The sequence below is a fragment of the Moschus berezovskii genome, chromosome 10 (assembly GCF_049115385.1).
Source record: "Moschus berezovskii isolate FMDL1 chromosome 10, NW_MosBer_1.0, whole genome shotgun sequence".
Taxonomy (NCBI): Eukaryota; Metazoa; Chordata; class Mammalia; order Artiodactyla; family Moschidae; genus Moschus; species Moschus berezovskii.
The window spans coordinates 74,713,822-74,732,200 of NC_142469.1; the positions used below are offsets into that span (position 1 = coordinate 74,713,822).

At 35.7% G+C, this 18,379-nt stretch overlaps 1 protein-coding gene across 1 annotated transcript in view; it reads left to right on the plus strand.

The window, feature by feature from the left end:
* LAMA2 (laminin subunit alpha 2) overlaps positions 1-18,379 on the plus strand; it is a 710,698-nt gene that overhangs the window by 607,855 nt on the left and 84,464 nt on the right. Inside the window, exons 43-47 of the mRNA XM_088840739.1 lie at positions 2,837-2,953; positions 4,629-4,811; positions 9,203-9,357; positions 16,373-16,516; positions 17,509-17,642. Of these exons, the coding sequence (XP_088696865.1) occupies positions 2,837-2,953; positions 4,629-4,811; positions 9,203-9,357; positions 16,373-16,516; positions 17,509-17,642 (733 nt within the window). The remainder of the gene's footprint in view (positions 1-2,836; positions 2,954-4,628; positions 4,812-9,202; positions 9,358-16,372; positions 16,517-17,508; positions 17,643-18,379) is intronic.

The window sequence follows — 18,379 nt, forward strand, 5'->3', positions numbered from 1 at the left end:
TAGGCTCAGAATATTCCCATTTTGACTTTCTAGTACAGAAATCAGAGGAACAAAATTACTGCTTTGAAACTTGAGGAGTGGCAGTAACAATGTTCCTCAAATCAGTCTTTGTTCTGAATAATTGGCCTGATTGTTCAGCCAGTATTTGTTATCAGAATTCATAAAATAGTATAATCCAAGTGATGCCCTTTAAATTAATGGTTTTCTCAGTTGTACATGAATATCCTGCTTGCCAGCACATTTTAAATGTTTCATTGTTTAAAAAGTCAAATCCAATCAAGAAACTAAGAAATGAAATTTGTACTGTTCCATTTCCTTAATTGATGAAGACTTCTAATTTAATATCAAAAGAACAGCCTTTAACTATTCTCAGGGAATTTGTATAGATATCACAGTCAAAGTGAGATTGTCTTTATTTCAAAAAGTATTCTTTCCATAACCTATTCAAAGATTTTATTTTAGTACAGTGAAAATAACAGAAGTATTAAAAGAAAGATAAATTGTGATTGACAGAGGAGAAAATCTAATTACTTGGAAAGTATATTTTGAAGGATTAGCATTGAAAATAATATCTTAGTGACTGAAGTGGACATATTGATGTTTCAGAGCCATGTTTTTCTGGAATATTTTATGCTTTATTTTTCTATGATGTTAGGTCTTTGGCTTGGAATCTAAAAGCAGATGCCTCCAACAATATTATGTGCTTATATTACTGTGGTATAACAGTGGTGTAATTCGTCTGCCTATAAAGCCCTGAGATGAAATGGAATGGATCATTAATTAATATGTTCAGTACTTTTTATCACATCCAGAACACTGATAGTTAAGAGTCTTCCATCTATCTTCCCTTCCCTTTGCTAGTCTTTCCAGATGAAAGCCAATAAAAACAAAGGTTGTTCCCTAAGCTGCCAGTGGCTTGTTTCATTCCTCCAAGAAGCCAGATGTACTACCTCTATAAGGGGTGGACACACAATCCAGTCAGAACTGCTCTGCTCTGTTCAGTGAGATGGAGTCTCTCCTGGTCTGCCCACTCTGGGTACCAGGAAAGTGATGAGAGTAACAGTCGGTGTTGGTAGATAATGGTCTTCAGCATTTCAAGTTACTTTTTTTTTTAAACTTCTTTAAATGAAAAAACAAAAATATTTTCACAGAGAAAACAAATTAACCAGCACAACCAGGTATAAAATGCAAGTACATTATTTAGTACATCATCCTTCACACCGTCGTTATCTTTCTTGTGTCACTCCTGGTTTTTATCTGCTATAAAATACAATATTATATACAAACTAACTTAACATTTGAACATGTTAAAAAATTAGTGGAGAGAAGCTGGATAATTATACTAGTAATATTACATTATCTGACAACCCCTGTGGATGAGATGGTAAAGAATATACCTGAAATTCATGAGACTCAGGTTCAATCCCTGGGTCAGGAAGATACCCTGGAGAAGGGAATGGCAACTCACTCCAGTATTCTTGCATGGATAATCCCATGGACAGAGAAGTCTGGCAGGCTACAGTCCATCAGGTTGCAAAGAGTCAATTGAGTGATTGACACTTCCACTTTCACAGTAAATGATATATTTTAATGTTAAAGAAAGCATGCTAAAGTAGCCAGATAAAACCTATATAAAGCCTACTTAAAGTAATTTGTAAAATTTTATTTTCTCTATAAAAATCCAAAAATGTGCCAGAGGCTGTTTTTTCATTCCTTTGATTTTTATTTTTTCAAATATTACTAAGTGATGTTTAGTAAAGTTGGGAGATTCTGCTTAACAGTCATATCTATTTGAGATTTTTAAAAGCTAATTTAGTGTCCATTTTGATAATAAAGTTTTAAAAATAATAACATTAAAATGAGTGATATCAAGAGGGTATCATTATAAATGCAATAAAAGACCAAATCTTTCAAAGCTTTTCTCCATAGAAAACCATCAAATTAAGTAAAATAAAGATCAGACACCAGAGAAAATATAATTGTTGAATATATTTGTGTGTTACATGGTCATATAAATATATATTTTATAATCTGATCTGAAATATATTTGTATACAGATGCCAATTATAAATCAATTTTCTTATTATTAAGTAATTTTATATTAAAATAGCCTGAAATTGTATAATATTGCTTTTATGTGGAATCTAGAAAAATGATGCACTCATTTTTGATGAATGCATGAAATGAACTCATTTGCAAGGCAAAAATAGAGACACAGACAAGAATAACAGATGTATGGATACCAAGAGAGGAAGCAGGAGTGGGGTGAATTGGGAGATTGCGGTTGACCTATATACACTGCTGCTGCTGCTGCTGCTAAGTCACTTCAGTCGTGTCCGACTCTGTGTGACCACATAGACTGTAGCCGACCAGGCTCCGCTGTCCCTGGGATTCTCCAGGCAAGAACACTGGAGTGGGTTGCCATTTCCTTCTCCAATGTGTGAAAGTGAAAAGTGAAGTTGCTCAGTCGTGTCCGACCCTTAGCGACCCCACGGACTGCAGCCTACCAGGCTCCTCCATCCATGGGGTTTTCTAGGCAAGAGTATTAGAGTGGCTTGCCATTGCCTTCTCTAACTAGTGAGAATCTACTGTATAGCACAATGAACTCTACTCAACACTCCACAGTAACCTAAATGGGAAAGAAATCCAAAAAATAGGGGAGATATGTGAACATATAACTGATTCACTTTGCTGTACTACAGAAGCTAATACAACATTGTAAAGAAACTATGCTCCAGTAAAAATTAATTTTATAAAATAAAATAACCTGAAATTTTATATCCATCTGTAAGTTCAGAGATGATTAAAAAATTTTTTGTTTGTTTTCTGTTCACAGAAAATGATGACCAACTGAATGGCTTGACAGCCAGATTAGACAATGCCAATATCAGAAACGGGGATCTCCTGAGAGCTTTGAATGACACTTTGGACAAGCTAGCAGCCATTCCAAATGGTAAGAATTCCAGACTCTGCAAACTATCCTAATGGAAATGAACTTTTTCAAAATGTTCCAACTTCTGCCTGTATTTCCCAGCACTGTATCTGTACCATTGTCAGGCTATTAGATAATGGTTTTCTTACTTATGAATTCTTTGTAAGAATGAGAAACTAAGAAACAATGTTCACCGTGATGTTTATCATTTGTTAACTGACATTCATAGGAATAAATTACAAAAAAGAAAATAATAGACATCTCGTTATTATATTGTTCTTCCACATTTTAGCCCAGGAAATCTTACATTGGTGGGAAAGAATAAAATCATGCAGACACTATCCTCTAAAATGTTGATTTACTACCACAAAATTGCAGTTTATCACAGTAACTACAGGGCTTCCCAGGTGGCCTAGTGGTAAAGAACCCACCTGCCAATGCAGGAGATGTAAAAGATTCAGGTTTGCTCCCTGGGTCAGGAAGATCCCCTGGAGGAGGGCATGGCAACCCACTCCAGTATTCTTGCCTGGAGAATCCCATGGACAGAGGAGCCTGACGGGCTGTTGTCCATGGGGCCACAAAGAGTTGGGCACAACTGAAGTGATTTAGCACATACACAGTACCTAAAGTAATAGGTGAGAACCAGCTGCCTTTCAGCACATTTTTCTTGGCAAAAACATTAAGATGTTAAGATTGAACCATGTCTATAATATCTTTTTTATGCATTACCTGTCATTTGGAGTTAATGTTTGTTATTAGTTACTGAAAGCACTATTGTTTGGGGGATACTATTTTTATATTTTAGTAGCACCATACAACGGTAGCAAGAGTTGCTAATATTTATTAAGCAAGGCTTATTCAGCATGTTTATGTTAAGTGTATGTTACCCTCATACTAAATCTACAAGGTGAACAGCATTATTATCTCCACTTTACAACAGACAAACTTAGATGGGACACTGAGGGCCATTGTTTAAAGAGACATAAGATTCCAACCTCACAGTTTAACTTCAGGGGCTTTGATCTTAAAAACTAATCTACAACATATTAGTAGGCACATAAATATATGTACAGCGTACATTTTTTATAAAAATTATGGTGAAGGAAACTATACCAAACAGGAACTATTAAAACCTTAATGATCTTTTACTTTATTAACATTAAAAAGCCTAAGTAACTTTACTGATTTTCATGTCACTTCAGTAGTAAATATGTTCATAGAAAATATCCAATGCTGATAACAAATATAAATTGTTTACACAAACACATGGTCTAATATATCTGAAAAAGTCTCTCTCTACCAAAATTGAAATACATTCATTCCATCCCCCCAACCCTGGAAGTGTAGATTAAATGTTAAAACTACTTTCTATGAAGCTATATGATTCAGATGGATAAACTTCTCTCTTTAATACATTCAGCAGCAAATCACAATATCGCCTTCCACAATGAACTTTTAGAATAATCACGTTGCTATTTTAAGGGCTAATCAGGTATTCATAACGAAGGTCCCTGAGAAAATTCAATTTCACTGAAAATGTACTTCATTTGCTATAGCTGAGTGAGACAAAGTTCAGCCTTTCCCTCGTGCCTGAATCCCTGAGGTCAGCCAGGCACAGCCTCTCTTTGACAAGCATGGATTAAGCCACTAACTCCAGACCCTTTGTTTTGTTTCTCATACCGTCTTATGCTTACAGACACAGCTGCTAAACTGCAAGCCGTTAAAGACAAAGCAAGACAAGCCAACGACACAGCTAAAGATGTACTGGCGCAGATTAAAGATCTTCACCAGAACCTTGATGGCCTGAAGAAAAATTACAATCAACTAGCAGACAGCGTAGCCAAAACAAATGCTGTGGTAAAAGATCCTTCGAAGAACAGTAAGATCTCCTTTTTCACTTTGATTATTGCATTTATTTCTTCACCCTCTAAAAGTATCCTAGACTCATAACTGCTAGAGCAGGAAGGGGCCCTCAGAGTGATGCAGTCTGCCCTCCTCCCTTTGTAGACCGGCCCCAAGAATTGAATGCCTACGGCTCCAGAACTGGAATATAAGACTCCCAGCTCCTCACTCGAGCTTATCTTATTCAAATTTCATCCGTTAAGAGGAAATTAAGAATTCTCAACACCTGCATGGTGTTTGGCAAAGGGATGCCAAATATTTTTTAATCCTTTAGTATAATTGATAATGCAGTTATACTTGGGAAATTATATCCTCAGAGTTGTTGAAAGTCCATGGAACCTAGAGGTCAAGGAGCACTTTAATTAGCAGGCCTATTAGAAGAGAATACTAAATGGGATCAACTTGAATGCATTCAAATTTGGAAAATACTGGTCTTTTATCACTTAAGATTCTAGTTAGTTAACATTACCAGGAAATTAAAATATTTATCTAGTTTATCAAGAATATTTCTTCATGTCTTATGTATATTGCATTAAACTATATTGAGTTAAATATGGATTTACTGAGAAAATGGGGGAGAACTAAATATAGTTATTTAAATTATTAAGTAATAAGCATTATAATTTTTAATATTGTTTTATTCTTTCAAGTAATAAAATGCTATCTTCATATGTGCTTGTACCAAAGGAGATGCTTGATTGTACTTTACAGTCTCAAGTGATTAGCCTTCTTTTACATTCTTTTCAAATGTAAAAGAATTAAAACATTTGTAGAGTGTAGTAACAAAAACACAGTTATTGATGTTATACTCTGTATAATCCAGATTAGAAGCGCTGTTTGACTGGGGAGTGGAGCCTGGTTTTTCAGCATCTTTGCCTCAGATCAAAGGCTAATGATACCTTGAAATAATAGATACTACTAACCTAACTCCTTCCTGGGCAAGGAGGAGTGCAAACATAGCTAAGTGCACTTCAGAGTTAGGGAAAGGGATTTCACTCCTCATTATTTCTTCAGGAAAGGAAAAGAGAAGACATATAGTTTTTCAGTTTTTATTGTGTAAACCCAGAGTTAGCTTCCCCTGGTGGTTCAGATTCCATCTGAATCACGGGTTCACAGGCGTGCCAAATCACAATATCCAACCCCCCCAAAAAAAAAGAATGAAAAGAAGTTTTAAAGTAAATATCACTCTTTTATGTTATCATTTTATTCATTTTCAGACTGATTCTCAAATGAGAGTGGCCTTATATAATATTTATCTCCCTGTTGTGATTCTATCATCTATGAAAAGAAACAGTTAATATCTATAAACACTAATTACATTGGGTCTGTTTCTATCTTATTAGAACATGATAATAAAACTCCTTTTAATATGAATAGTGGCCTGCTAAGTGACATGCTTTGTGGATTTGTATTTGATAACTCTTGTTTGATTTAAAATGGAGTGAATTTGTAATTAGCACCTGTTGTGAAAAGTACTATTTTTCTTGACAGTCACTACTTTATAATATCTATGAAAAATATTTTCTCATGAATTTTCTATTTTTTCTGTTTTACTTCCATATGAAATTACCTGCAGAAATCAGTATGTATATATTTACTTGCATACCTTTTAGTAATTTTTATGCTTGATTGCTTATTGCAAAAAGCTTCAGCTTTGCATGTTTCCATGTTTTAGTATGGCCTTAAACATTGGCTAACTGTTCTTTCCAGTGTCACAGTAAGAATGCTAGATATAGAACAGGAATTAGTGTGTGAATGTGTGTTTGAAAAATTAGTGAAATATGTTATCCATATTAAAGTAGAACATTGAATTCTTCCATAGATTTAACTGAATTATGATGCTTCTGATAATACAAATGCAGTCACTGAAGTCCAAATGACTTCTTTCTAGCAGAATTAAAGTAGATCAAATCTACACTGTTGTTGCTTTTCCCCCGAAGCTTACTCCCCACTCCTTACAAGCAATTATTCTCAACTTCAAGAGAATTATACTTGGAGAAGCATAAAATAGAATTAATAAAATTAGATCTTACCAAATGAGCAATCACTGAGATATAAAAATTTTCTGTCTTAAAGACCTCATAGTTTAAATTCCAAGTCAAAAATAAAACTACAGAGTAGAAAATAATAAAAATAAAACTGAACATATCTAAAACTGAGAAATATGACCAAGTCTATCCTCAGTGGAAAATGAGTACAATTATATTACTAAAAAGCTTTGAAATAAACAAGTTAGGCAATCAACTCTAAGGGTCAGACAGAATAACTAACTAAAAGAAAGAAGATGAAAAAGAGTTAATAAATTAGAAGACAGAAAATAATAGATGTGATAAATTCAAGAGATATATCTTTAGAAATATAAAGATAAAATATTTTAGATGATTGACCTGCTTAAATCAAAGAAAACGGAGAACAAATAGGCAAAGTTCTACAGGAGATATAACTAGATAAGGGAAGAAATTTAGCACATAAGAGAGGACTTGGCAAAACTCTAGGCTAATAAATTTTAAACTCTGAAAGAGAGAGTTTTCTAATAAAACATTGTTATCAAAATCTGTCTTCAGAAATAATTTTAAAATCTGCACAAATAATCATAGGAAAAAGTGAGAAGTTTCCAAATACTACAGCATAAGAGAACATCAGACTCAAAATCACAGGCGATTTATTTTTAAAAACCTTGAAGAAGATAATTCCTATATTACTTTGACTGTTCCAGAAGACAGAGGGGCAAAAATAGCAAGGCATAAGGGGACTTCCAGGTTCCATTCTGAAACATTTGGTAAAAACTTCTGGGAGCTTTAAAAGAAAGGGTCTATTATTTGTCTAAGCCTAAGTAGTCCCTGTATAACAATTTTTTCATTTCCATGAATCTAAGTCTAAATCCGTTTTTCTCACTTTTTGAATGATTTGAAGAATATCAGAGTTATATTGGGGAATTAAAGTAAGGGAGAAAATAGACAAATGGTTTATTTAAAGTGTAAAACTGAAGGGGTAACTATCTTTATGCTAACTCCCTATACAATTATGTAACAAGAGCTTTGAACTCAATAACCCTCATTTCAGGAGAAAATAGTTCTTGATCTAGCAACTCTGTTAGTTAAGGTTAATAATAGACCTATGTTTCTTTTAAACGTCACTAACAATATAACTCATATTTATGAGCATGAGTTCAAAATACTTCAAAATATTACTTACTTCCTTTTGCATTCATTTGATTTATTCCTAAAGATTCAGTCTCAGATCACTCCTAGTTCATCAGGGCCAATAACCTTGGACCTTAAGCAGTTTCACTTTTTCATCAGAGTCACAATGACAGAAAACAGAACAGTACATGCTCGGTCAGATAATAAATGACATAGTTTGGATAAGACTGCCAGCATCCTAGGGACAGAATAATTGATTCTCCATGTGTCATGTGCCCCTCTATGAAAAGTACAAGCTGGAAGTCTAAGGATCGGTAATAACCTTCAATTGTTTTAGGATTAAACCCCTTTCTAATTTATCAATATTTAACCTCCTTTAAATTTTAGCTACAAATGTGACAGTTTAATGTGATTCAACCTAATGTAGAGAGCAGGAGAATCAACTATTTTTCAAAACAAAAATGAACTGCAGCATGAAAGATTTAAAGTATAATGTAGGCCTTCAGTCTGAGGGTTGCTCAACCTTCAGTCTGAGGTACGTGCTTCATGGCCTGTTTTTCAGAAGACATTTTAATAGCTTTTCTCTTTAAGATGTACAAAGAAAGACAGTGAGAAAAAGAAAAAAAAATAATTTTGTGTGAAAACCCTGATTTAAGTACAGTTCTGGCTTGGACAGACTCGGTGACATTTTAAAGATGCTTCCAATTCCTTGATTCTTTGACTGAATTTCTGTGCTATAAAGGTTAGTTTGGGGATTGAAGCTAAAAATTAAGTATTGAATTAAGCTAATCATATTCTCCATCTTTAATGCTGACTTGCACATTAATCCCAAAGCCAAAGGTGTCAGCCTTCTTTCTCTAACATCATCTCCTCTGGCCTGCTTGGGTCCCCACTAAAATATTTCCATTTGCTACCACAAACTGCTTCAACTACCATGGCCTTGCCTTTGCCTTGTGGGTAAGATGAAATCCTTTCAATTATTTAGTTAAGCATATTGCTATGTTCATTTCTGTGTGAGTGTGTCTGTGTATGCAGTATGTGTGTGTGTTTGTACATGTGCATGTGTCTGGGTGTGTGTATATGCAGGCATGTTTGTGCATATGTGTGTATCTGGGTGTGCATATGTGTGTGCCTGGGTGTGTATATACATGTGTTTGTGCGTGTGTCTGGGTATGTGTATACATGTGTGCCTGTGTGAGATATGCACTCATCTTGTTCTGTGCAGTTGCAGATGCAGATGCCACTGTGAAAAATCTAGAACAAGAAGCCGATCGACTGATAGACAAACTTAAACCCATCAAGGAGCTTGAGGATAACCTGAAGAAAAATATCTCTGAGATAAAAGAACTGATAAACCAAGCCAGAAAACAAGCTAATTCCGTAAGTTCCTTCTGTTTCCAGTATTAATAAGTGAGTGTAATGTCTGTGTTATTCCCAGAAAGAATACTTTCCCCAGTGTATCTTGTTGAATGAGCTTTGGTCCTTTTCCTTTAATTTGAAACTATTTGTGGGGGAGGTGGAGAATGGAAGATTAGATTTTTTCCCATATATTTCAAAAGACATTTCTTGAGAAGAATAATCACCACTTACTGTTTTGAAAATGAAAGTTCTGATATATTTTATTATAATTTGAATAGAGTTAATACAGATTGCAAGAATGGAAACCTTGTTTTTGTATACTAAAAAGGCATGGATGAAAGCATGATGAAAAAAGGCCAACCAATGGTGCTGAAGAAAAACTGAACAGACAAGGTTATAAGGAATAATAGCAAAGATGAACTGTTGTTTTCTGTATATTTTTTGGTTTGAGTCCAAGCAACCAAAAATTAATTTGGTTAGAATTTCTATACTTTTTTGGAATAAGAATAGGAAGCACTTTACTTATCTCAAAATTTTGCTCTTTATTAACCCAGTTATAAGACTATAAGGATAGAGGCAAAGCTCTCTGGAAGATAACAGCTTAATTGAGCCAGACAGAATTGTAAATGCCAACCTGAAACTTTAGTCTAGTGAAGTCATCTTATGATTCTTCTAGAAATAGAATGAATATCAGTTTTCATGTTATCATGCTTAAACTGAAATCTGAAATCTTTGTAGATAACCAAACCTTCCATCTCCAAATTAAACTTCCTCGAGGATTAGTTTGATCTCCTTTTAGTCCAAGGTACTCGCAAGAGTCTTCATCACTGCAGTTCACAAACATCAATTCTTCAGGTGCTGAGTCTTCTTTATGCAACTCTTACGTCCCTACGTGACTACTGGAAAAGCCATAGCTTTGACTGTTTGGATCTTTGTCAGCAAAGTGATGTCTCTGTTTTGTAATATTCTGTCTAGGTTTGTCATTGCTTTCCTTCCAAGGAGCAAAAGTCTTTTAATTTCATGGCTGCAGTCACTGTCCACAGTGATTTTGGAGCCCAAGAAAGTAAAATATGTCACTGCTTCCACTTTTTCCCCTTCTATTTGCCATGAAGTGATGGTACTGGATGCCATGATCTTATGTTTGAAACTTGAGTTTTAAGCCAGTTTTTAAACTCTCCTCTTTCACCCTTGCTGCTGCTGCTGCTGCGTTACTTCAGTGCGTCTGACTCTGTGTGACCCCATAGACAGCAAGCTATTTAGTTCTTTACTTTCTTCCATAAGAGTGGTATTATCTGCATATCTGAGGTTGCTGGTATTTCTCCAGAAAATCTTGATTCCAGTTTGTGAATCACATTTTTAGCCACAGTTTTTTACTTAGTTACCAAGTGGTAAGATATGGACATTTTTATTATTTCTTCATTGTAAAGGAATTTTTAAAATATGCCTCTATATTCATCAATTATGTGTGCTTTCTCATCCCATCCCCACCCACTGGGAAGAAAGATAAAATTCTGGCATATAAATATATAAAACCTGTCCCAAAATACAAAATTACTTACTTCACTTAGTTTGAAATCTCTAGGTCCATCCATATTGCTTCAAATGATATTATTTCATTCTTTTTAATGGCTGAGTAATATTCCATTGTATATGTGTACCACTTCTTCTTTATCCATGTCCAACCAATGGACATTTAGGTTGCTTCCCTGTCTTGGCTGTTGTAAATAATGCTGCAGCGAACTTTGGTTGCATGTGTCCTTTTGAACCATGTTTTTCTCTGGATATATACCCAAGAGTTAGATTGCTGGCTCATATGGTAGTTCTATTTTTAGTTTTATTGTTTTTAATTGGAGGATAATTGCTTTACAATACTGTGTTGGTTTCTGCCGTACATCTCCATGAATCACTCACAGGCATACCTATGTCCCTTCCATCTTGAATCTCTCTCTATCCTTCCACCCCTTTAGGTAGTCACAGAGCACCACGTTTGGGCTCCCTGCATCATTAATGGAATATCACTCAGCCATAAAAATGACCACATTTGAGTTTGTTCTAATGAAGTGGATGAACCTATTTTTAGTTGTATAAGGAACCTTTCTACTGTTCTCCAAAGTGGCAGTACCAATTTACATTCCCAACAGTGTAGAAGGAGTCCCTTTCTCCACACCCTTTACAGCATAAAAAAATGAAAGAAAAGTATGAAAGTAATGCTTGAAAAAAAATCCATTTTTCATGCCTTTTAAGAAAACTTTCAACTACTTTTTGAAACTGAAGTTAACAACAAAGAGCCTTATTTTTTAAGATGTTAGAAATTTGTAAGCAACCAAATTTTTTTTCCAGTGAGTTTTGTACTCATTCAAGATTACATTTTCCTAGTTTAGAAATATATTTGTAATCTAGCATGAGTGTCTGGATGTGACCCTAAAACATACTCAGTATGACCAAGAAATTGAAGATATTTATTTTTAAGTAGATTTCTTTTGGTTTGTTGGCTCTGAAACTGAGCAGCTGACATTCTTTTTAAATGAATGGCCTAGTTAACTGGATGAGAGAATGCAGTGAAAATCCAATAGGTATAATAATGGAATTCTCAATAATGTTTAATTGAGTTCATGATGATGAATTGGTAAATAATGTTGTATGAGAAATGCCTTAGAGATACCTACTTCTTACTGATTTTTGTTTAGAAGTCTTATTAAGGGTCGACTTTAGAAATAATAATTGATATTGGACTTTCCTGGCAGCCCAGTGGTTAAGACTGCACTTCCTATACAGGGTACTTGGGTCCAATCCCTGGTCAGGAAACTAGGATACTATATGCTCCCTGATGCAGCCAAAAAAAAAAAAAATTAAGAAATAATAATTGATAGGAAAAAGTAACTTGAGGATGTTTGTGTTTCAAAAGTCTCTCCCCTCTTATGAGGGGGATTATATGTCAGAGATTTCTTCTAGAAAAAGGAATAGATACTGCCCTTTGATTTACTTGTTTTAAGATAGATAAAAGAAACATTTATAATTGGAAAACAAAACACAAGGTATTTAAATGGAGAAATCAGTAGCTATCAATGGATTACCAACATTCTTGAGCAATTACTGAGGTTATATTCAAAATTGTAAGCCAGAAAACAGAAAGTCCAGAGAGTTTCTGTAAAAATGTGTAAGAGTTGAGCAATAAATAACTTTACAAGATTAATTCCTGGTGTATTGGGTATAACAACACCATTTTGTTCAGAGAACCATATATTTTTGATAAGTAAATTTGCCGTAAAGCAGATGAATTGTAACTCCTAGAGACGTTAACACTGTTAGTTCTAAAATGACTGCTCTCTCAGACTTTCAATCCTCAGATGAAGTTTCATCAGTTGAATTAGGCTTCTGTACTGGGCTCTGTCTAATACACATTGAGAACCCAATGTGTATTTGGGTTTTCAACATTTCAACTTTTCAATATTCCAGTCATGTAATACCCCTGTCATTTTTACCAAGTATACCCAAGCAGGGACAGAAACTCATCGTAACCAGCCATGCATTTCACCCATATCCAGTCATTTTTTCTCTAAACAGTAACTGAGGAATATTACTATTAATATGTTGTGTTCTTTATAACACATATGCATGAATGCATGTATGCCCATTCCCTCAGTCGTGTCCAACTCTTCACAACCCTGTGGATTGCCAGGCTCCTCTGTCCATGGGATTTTTCAGGCAAGAATACTGGAGTGGGTTGTCATTTCCTCCTTCATGGGATCTTCCTGACCCAGGGATTGAATCTGCGTCTGTGTCTCCTGCATTGCAGGCAGATTCTCTACCTGCTGAGCCATTGGGGAAGCCCTATAACACATATTAGTTATTTGAAATAACAAGAGAAATAACCAAAATAACTTTAATCCAAATAACAAAAGTGAGTTATTTGTGATTATACTAGCCATAGTATACCTCTACTGTCATTGTTTAGTCACTAAGTTGTATCCTCCTTAGCTTTTGTGACCCCATGGACTGTAACCCACCAGGCTCCTCTGTCTATGGGATTTCTGAGAGTGGGTTGAATACTACAAGAATACTGGAGTGGGTTGCCATTTCCTTCTCTAGGGGATCTTCCTAACCCAGGGATCTAACCTGCCTGCATCTCCTGTGTTGCAAGTGGATTCTTTATCACTGAACCACCAGGGAAGCCCTGTATAAGCTCTATGGCCAACCGTATAAGTCATTATGAAATAAAGATAATACAAATTACACACATAGTTACTTTTGATACCTAATCCAGCCCCATCAGGAATTTGGATATGATTTCCTGCCAGAGATAGTTCCATCTGTTACTCAGTTTGACTCATGAGTTCCCGTCAGACCTTGATTTCTTCCCTTTGATCTTTTTATGATGTCAGTGGCACTTACAGTCCACTTCAGATATTAAATTTGCTCAGTGACAAGATCTTCTCTGCTGATGGTTTTGGTTCAGTTGCTGCAAATTCCTAAAAACTCACTCTATCTTACATCTCTTCCTGAACATCAAAAACATCTGAAACATTTTCTCTACCTGCCCTTCACTCAATTACCTTTCTCTTGCTTCACTTTATCCTTTTTTAATCTCTAAGCCCCTGGATAACCCTTTGTATAGCTGCTACTTATCATGCAACACCCTTTGCCAACCTCTATTGCACATCTGCTTTACAGTATTAACTTCAGAGTAAAAGTTATCCATTTTCTGGTTCTATTTCTCTGTAACTTATTTTGATTCATGTACTGTTAGCATTTTATGTAGAAGGAAAATCCTGTCATTTGTGAAACAAAGAACTAACCTCTTAACTGAAAACCATATAAGCAGGAAGACAAAATCTCCAGCACTTTAAGGCAAAGACTCTGGTGACCAGAGTGGACCGCAGTACTGGGCTCCTCAGTTAGCAGTCTGGGTCCCATCCTTAGGGGAAAGGTAAGGGCTGGCAGAGCCGTCTAAGCAGCAGGCTTCCTAGATGATTCCAGCCCAGGCCTCACGCAGAGCTCCACTAGGGTGAGCCCCTGTTTCTTCTCAGCACACTCTTTCCTTTACTTGGGGGTACAGTTTGGAAAGCGGATTAGGTGGAGAAACAGTACAAATATATGACTTACACTGGATCTGTAGGAGATTCAAGAGATCTGCTATATCCCCAAGAGTTCTCATATTTTTTGGAACCAAAAATCTCTCCTTAGCGTTCTCTTTTGAATCTAACCAATTCTGAATCCAGCGCACCGTCTGTGTGGTCTGCACCACACTTGGGAGGGGTCCTGGTACTGTCTTACACCATCCCTTCTCAGACTCTTCAGGACACCTCCTTTTATCACCAGAAGAAGGAGACTGGTTTGGTGTCCTAGGATTTCTCCCTTGGAGTCTGCACAGCCCTTTTATGGAGGTAACAGTGATACTTACCCCTTGGCTTCTCCCAAGTGTGAAAAGTGCTATAAGGAATGAAAATTCACCCCCAGTGAGGACTAAGAGGCTTCTGGAAGCCAGGAATTTAAATCAGTGGTGTAGAGAGGTATTATATGTGTCTCTGTTAGGATCCGGAGTCGCCCTTCCCTCAAAGGAACAGAGGACACTCACGATAATGCAAGACATACAGCGAGGTTTATTTCCAGCTAGCTGGGGTCCAAGTGTCTGCCCGACGCAGCGGGTTTCAACAAGGACCCCGAGCACTCAGAGCCAAGGGGTTATATAGCATTTTCAAATCATGATATTTCTAAATTACCTAACTCACAGGAATTTTCCACACACACACACACACCTGTGCATATCTCTATCCTGGTGTCTTAACGAGATAAACTTATCAGACCTGTTTACCTAATTTTCAGTGTTGCAGCCACCCACATTCTTGGTACTTAAGATTAACTTGTCTCCCAGGTTTTATCTAGTTCTTCTTCCCTCAAGTCACATACTCAGTAAAAATGGTTTTTCCAGCCTCTAAGATGGCCGTTCTTATGCTAACCCATTCTTACATCTCTACCTCCTACTTTGAGCACTGATACTAACAAACTAACAGAATTTCTCTCTGAGTCCAAGCAACTACATTGCTGTCCTAAAAGTACCCCTTTGATGGTACACAGGAATGAAAGAAAATTAAATGGAATAATCAACTAGTGTTATTTGTGATTGAAGAAAGGCTCCCTAAATGTAAGTAAAAACTTGTATGAACAGTGTCAGCTCTATTCATATAGGAATTTCTTTCTTAGCAATTTATAGTAATTTTTGAAGTACCAGTCAAAAGAAAAAGGAGCTGTTAAATACATTAGTGATGATAGCCACTGGAAATTGTTTCCATCCCATTTCCTGGAAACTTAATAAAAAGGTATAATTTATTCTGAAATATATGTTCAGAGTGAAATGATTAGATTCTTCTTATTGTTAGAACATCTAGAACAAAATCTAGTTGGCCTCTTTCAACTGTAAGAATATGGGAAGGTTGGTAATTTCCTCTCAAAAATTAAAAGAAAAATGATTTCCTATTTTAAGTGATAGATACCATAATCACTGAAATTTGAATTATAAAATTTCATTAATAAAATCTGAACGAAGATCTGTACCATTAGCTTCATGTAAAATCATCTTTTGAGAATGTTCTGCTCTTCATAAAGGAGTAAGGTATGAAGGTAAGAATTTGTTAGTTGTATGCTTCTAAAAATAGTTATGTGCTAGCAAGCCATGGAGAAGGAAATGGCAACCCACTCCAGTGTTCTTGCCTGGAGAATCCCAGGGACAGCAGAGCCTGGTCGGCTGCCATCTATGGGGTCGCACAGAGTCGGACACGACTGAAGCGACTTAGCAGCAGCAGCAGCAGCAAGCCATGGGACTGTGAACAGCTCATTGTCAAGATGCTGGTGGACAGGTGCTTTTCCGGGCCCTCAGTAATGAGTATAATGGTGTCTGCATATGGGCATTTAATGACACTATTCGGTGATGGAAAATAACTTCAAAGAAGAGATGATGATGGCTCTGTGGTTGTTTGGAGCTACTTCAAATTTTCTGAGAGATTTAGTCTTGGTTCTTTGTACATTGTTTTTCTTGAAGATCAAAGTATCTGTGTCTTCGGGAGGTGACTGCATTCGAACATACAAACCGGAAATCAAGAAAGGAAGCTACAATAATATCATTGTCAATGTAAAGACGGCTGTTGCAGACAACCTCCTTTTTTATCTTGGAAGTGCCAAATTTGTAAGTCTAACATTCAACTTTTCTTTGGCCCACTGAGTATGTGTACAGTCAGGTTAACTCTGGTAGTGTGGAAAATGTATAGAATCTAATAACATTGTCCCAAAATTGAATAAGGTAGCCTTTCAAATTTGAAAACCTCAGAATCTTACGTCACAAAGTTCTGACATGTCAAGTTAGAAAGCAATTGAAATGAAAATTTTTTACAGTGCTTAGGCACATCTGCTTTCATGTGTAAGTACACCAACATTTATTTTTGAACTATATTTTCACATCCAACTATTCAAGAAGAAAGATTAGTAGGGATAAAGCTTTAAAAAAAAAACTTTTCTCTAAGAAATTACAATGAACGTTCATATGAAATGAAATGGAAAATTGTGTACTAATTTCTTATCAGTGAAAATGCCTCTGATTTGTGTTAAATTTATGACTCAATTGAAAAAACAGAAATTGTATCTAGATAAGTTTACCCCAAACTTCTAGTTCCTTTCAGTTGACCCATGTGACTTTATATACATGGAGACCTTCCAAATGAATGACTTTCAACAGAGCACTTATCACATAAATCAATACTTGGAATTTAGGTGAGAAATTCTGGATCACCTTGGGTGAAAAATCATATCTGGTCCTTCAAAAACGTCAGCACCCGTGGTGAAAATGATGAATTCTGAACCCAAATATTTGCTCTTGTCTCTAGGATCAGTGTGAGAAAAGACATTTGTGTCAATGTTAGACCTAACTAGAATTGGTTAAATTAACATATTTGCCTCAGCACCGTATCATACATTTGTATGGACACTGTAATATTAAGATACAGTAATAAAGTTATTTATTATTTAATAAATAGTAGTAAATCATATTATTTGGGGATTTTTATTGTGATGCTTCTAATTATTACACAGATCTGTAAATGGCACCCATTGAAAAAACTCTGCTGGCCTCCTTTTTCCTGGTGCCTTGTATCTGATATCTATTGTTTTGTTTCTGTGCACTAGATTGACTTTCTCGCTATAGAAATGCGTAAAGGCAAAGTAAGCTTCCTCTGGGATGTTGGATCTGGAGTTGGGCGTGTCGAGTACCCAGATTTAACTATTGATGACTCATACTGGTACCGTATTGAGGCATCGAGGTAACTATCTCAATACAGATTAAGATCATTGACAGAATTTTGAAGTAGTGCCCTAGATTATATGAAAATTTTCATTTCTGTTTCAAGAGAGTAGTTGTGTAGGTATGTAACAGATATTTTACATTGTATGCAGATATTTTATATTGTATACATGTGTAAGTGTGTGTGATGGTATCTTTGTAGGATGTGTTAAGAGCTAACACACTTTCAAGATAATGAACAGAATGACCCGTCTTTTCTGGCCCCCTCATTTGATTGTTCCATAGAAACATTCAAGTTAAGTTTTTTTCTGTCACCTGAAGAAGTATTGAGACTTGCCCTCTCAATATAATCCAGAGCATAAAAGCTGCCTTTTTTTATTTTGAACTGTATGGGCTATTTGTATATCATATATACTCTACTATGTATAAAATAGGTAATTAATGAGAACCTACTGGACTGCACAGGAAACTCTAAGTGCTTTGTGATGACCTAAATGGGAAGGAAATCTAAAAAAGAGGGGATATATGTATATTCATAACTGATTAACATTGCTGTACAGCAGAAACTAACACACCATTGTAAAGCAACTGTACTCTAATCAAAATTTTTTATAAAATAAAAAGAGGAACTACCATTGGTGCCTCTCTTTGATGCAAAGCTTCTCCTCTGGTCTGCATAGCAGCCTTGGCTTACTGTGTAGTTATCTAAATGCTGGTATGAATATGTAATATCAGGTCCACACTATTTAAAATGGA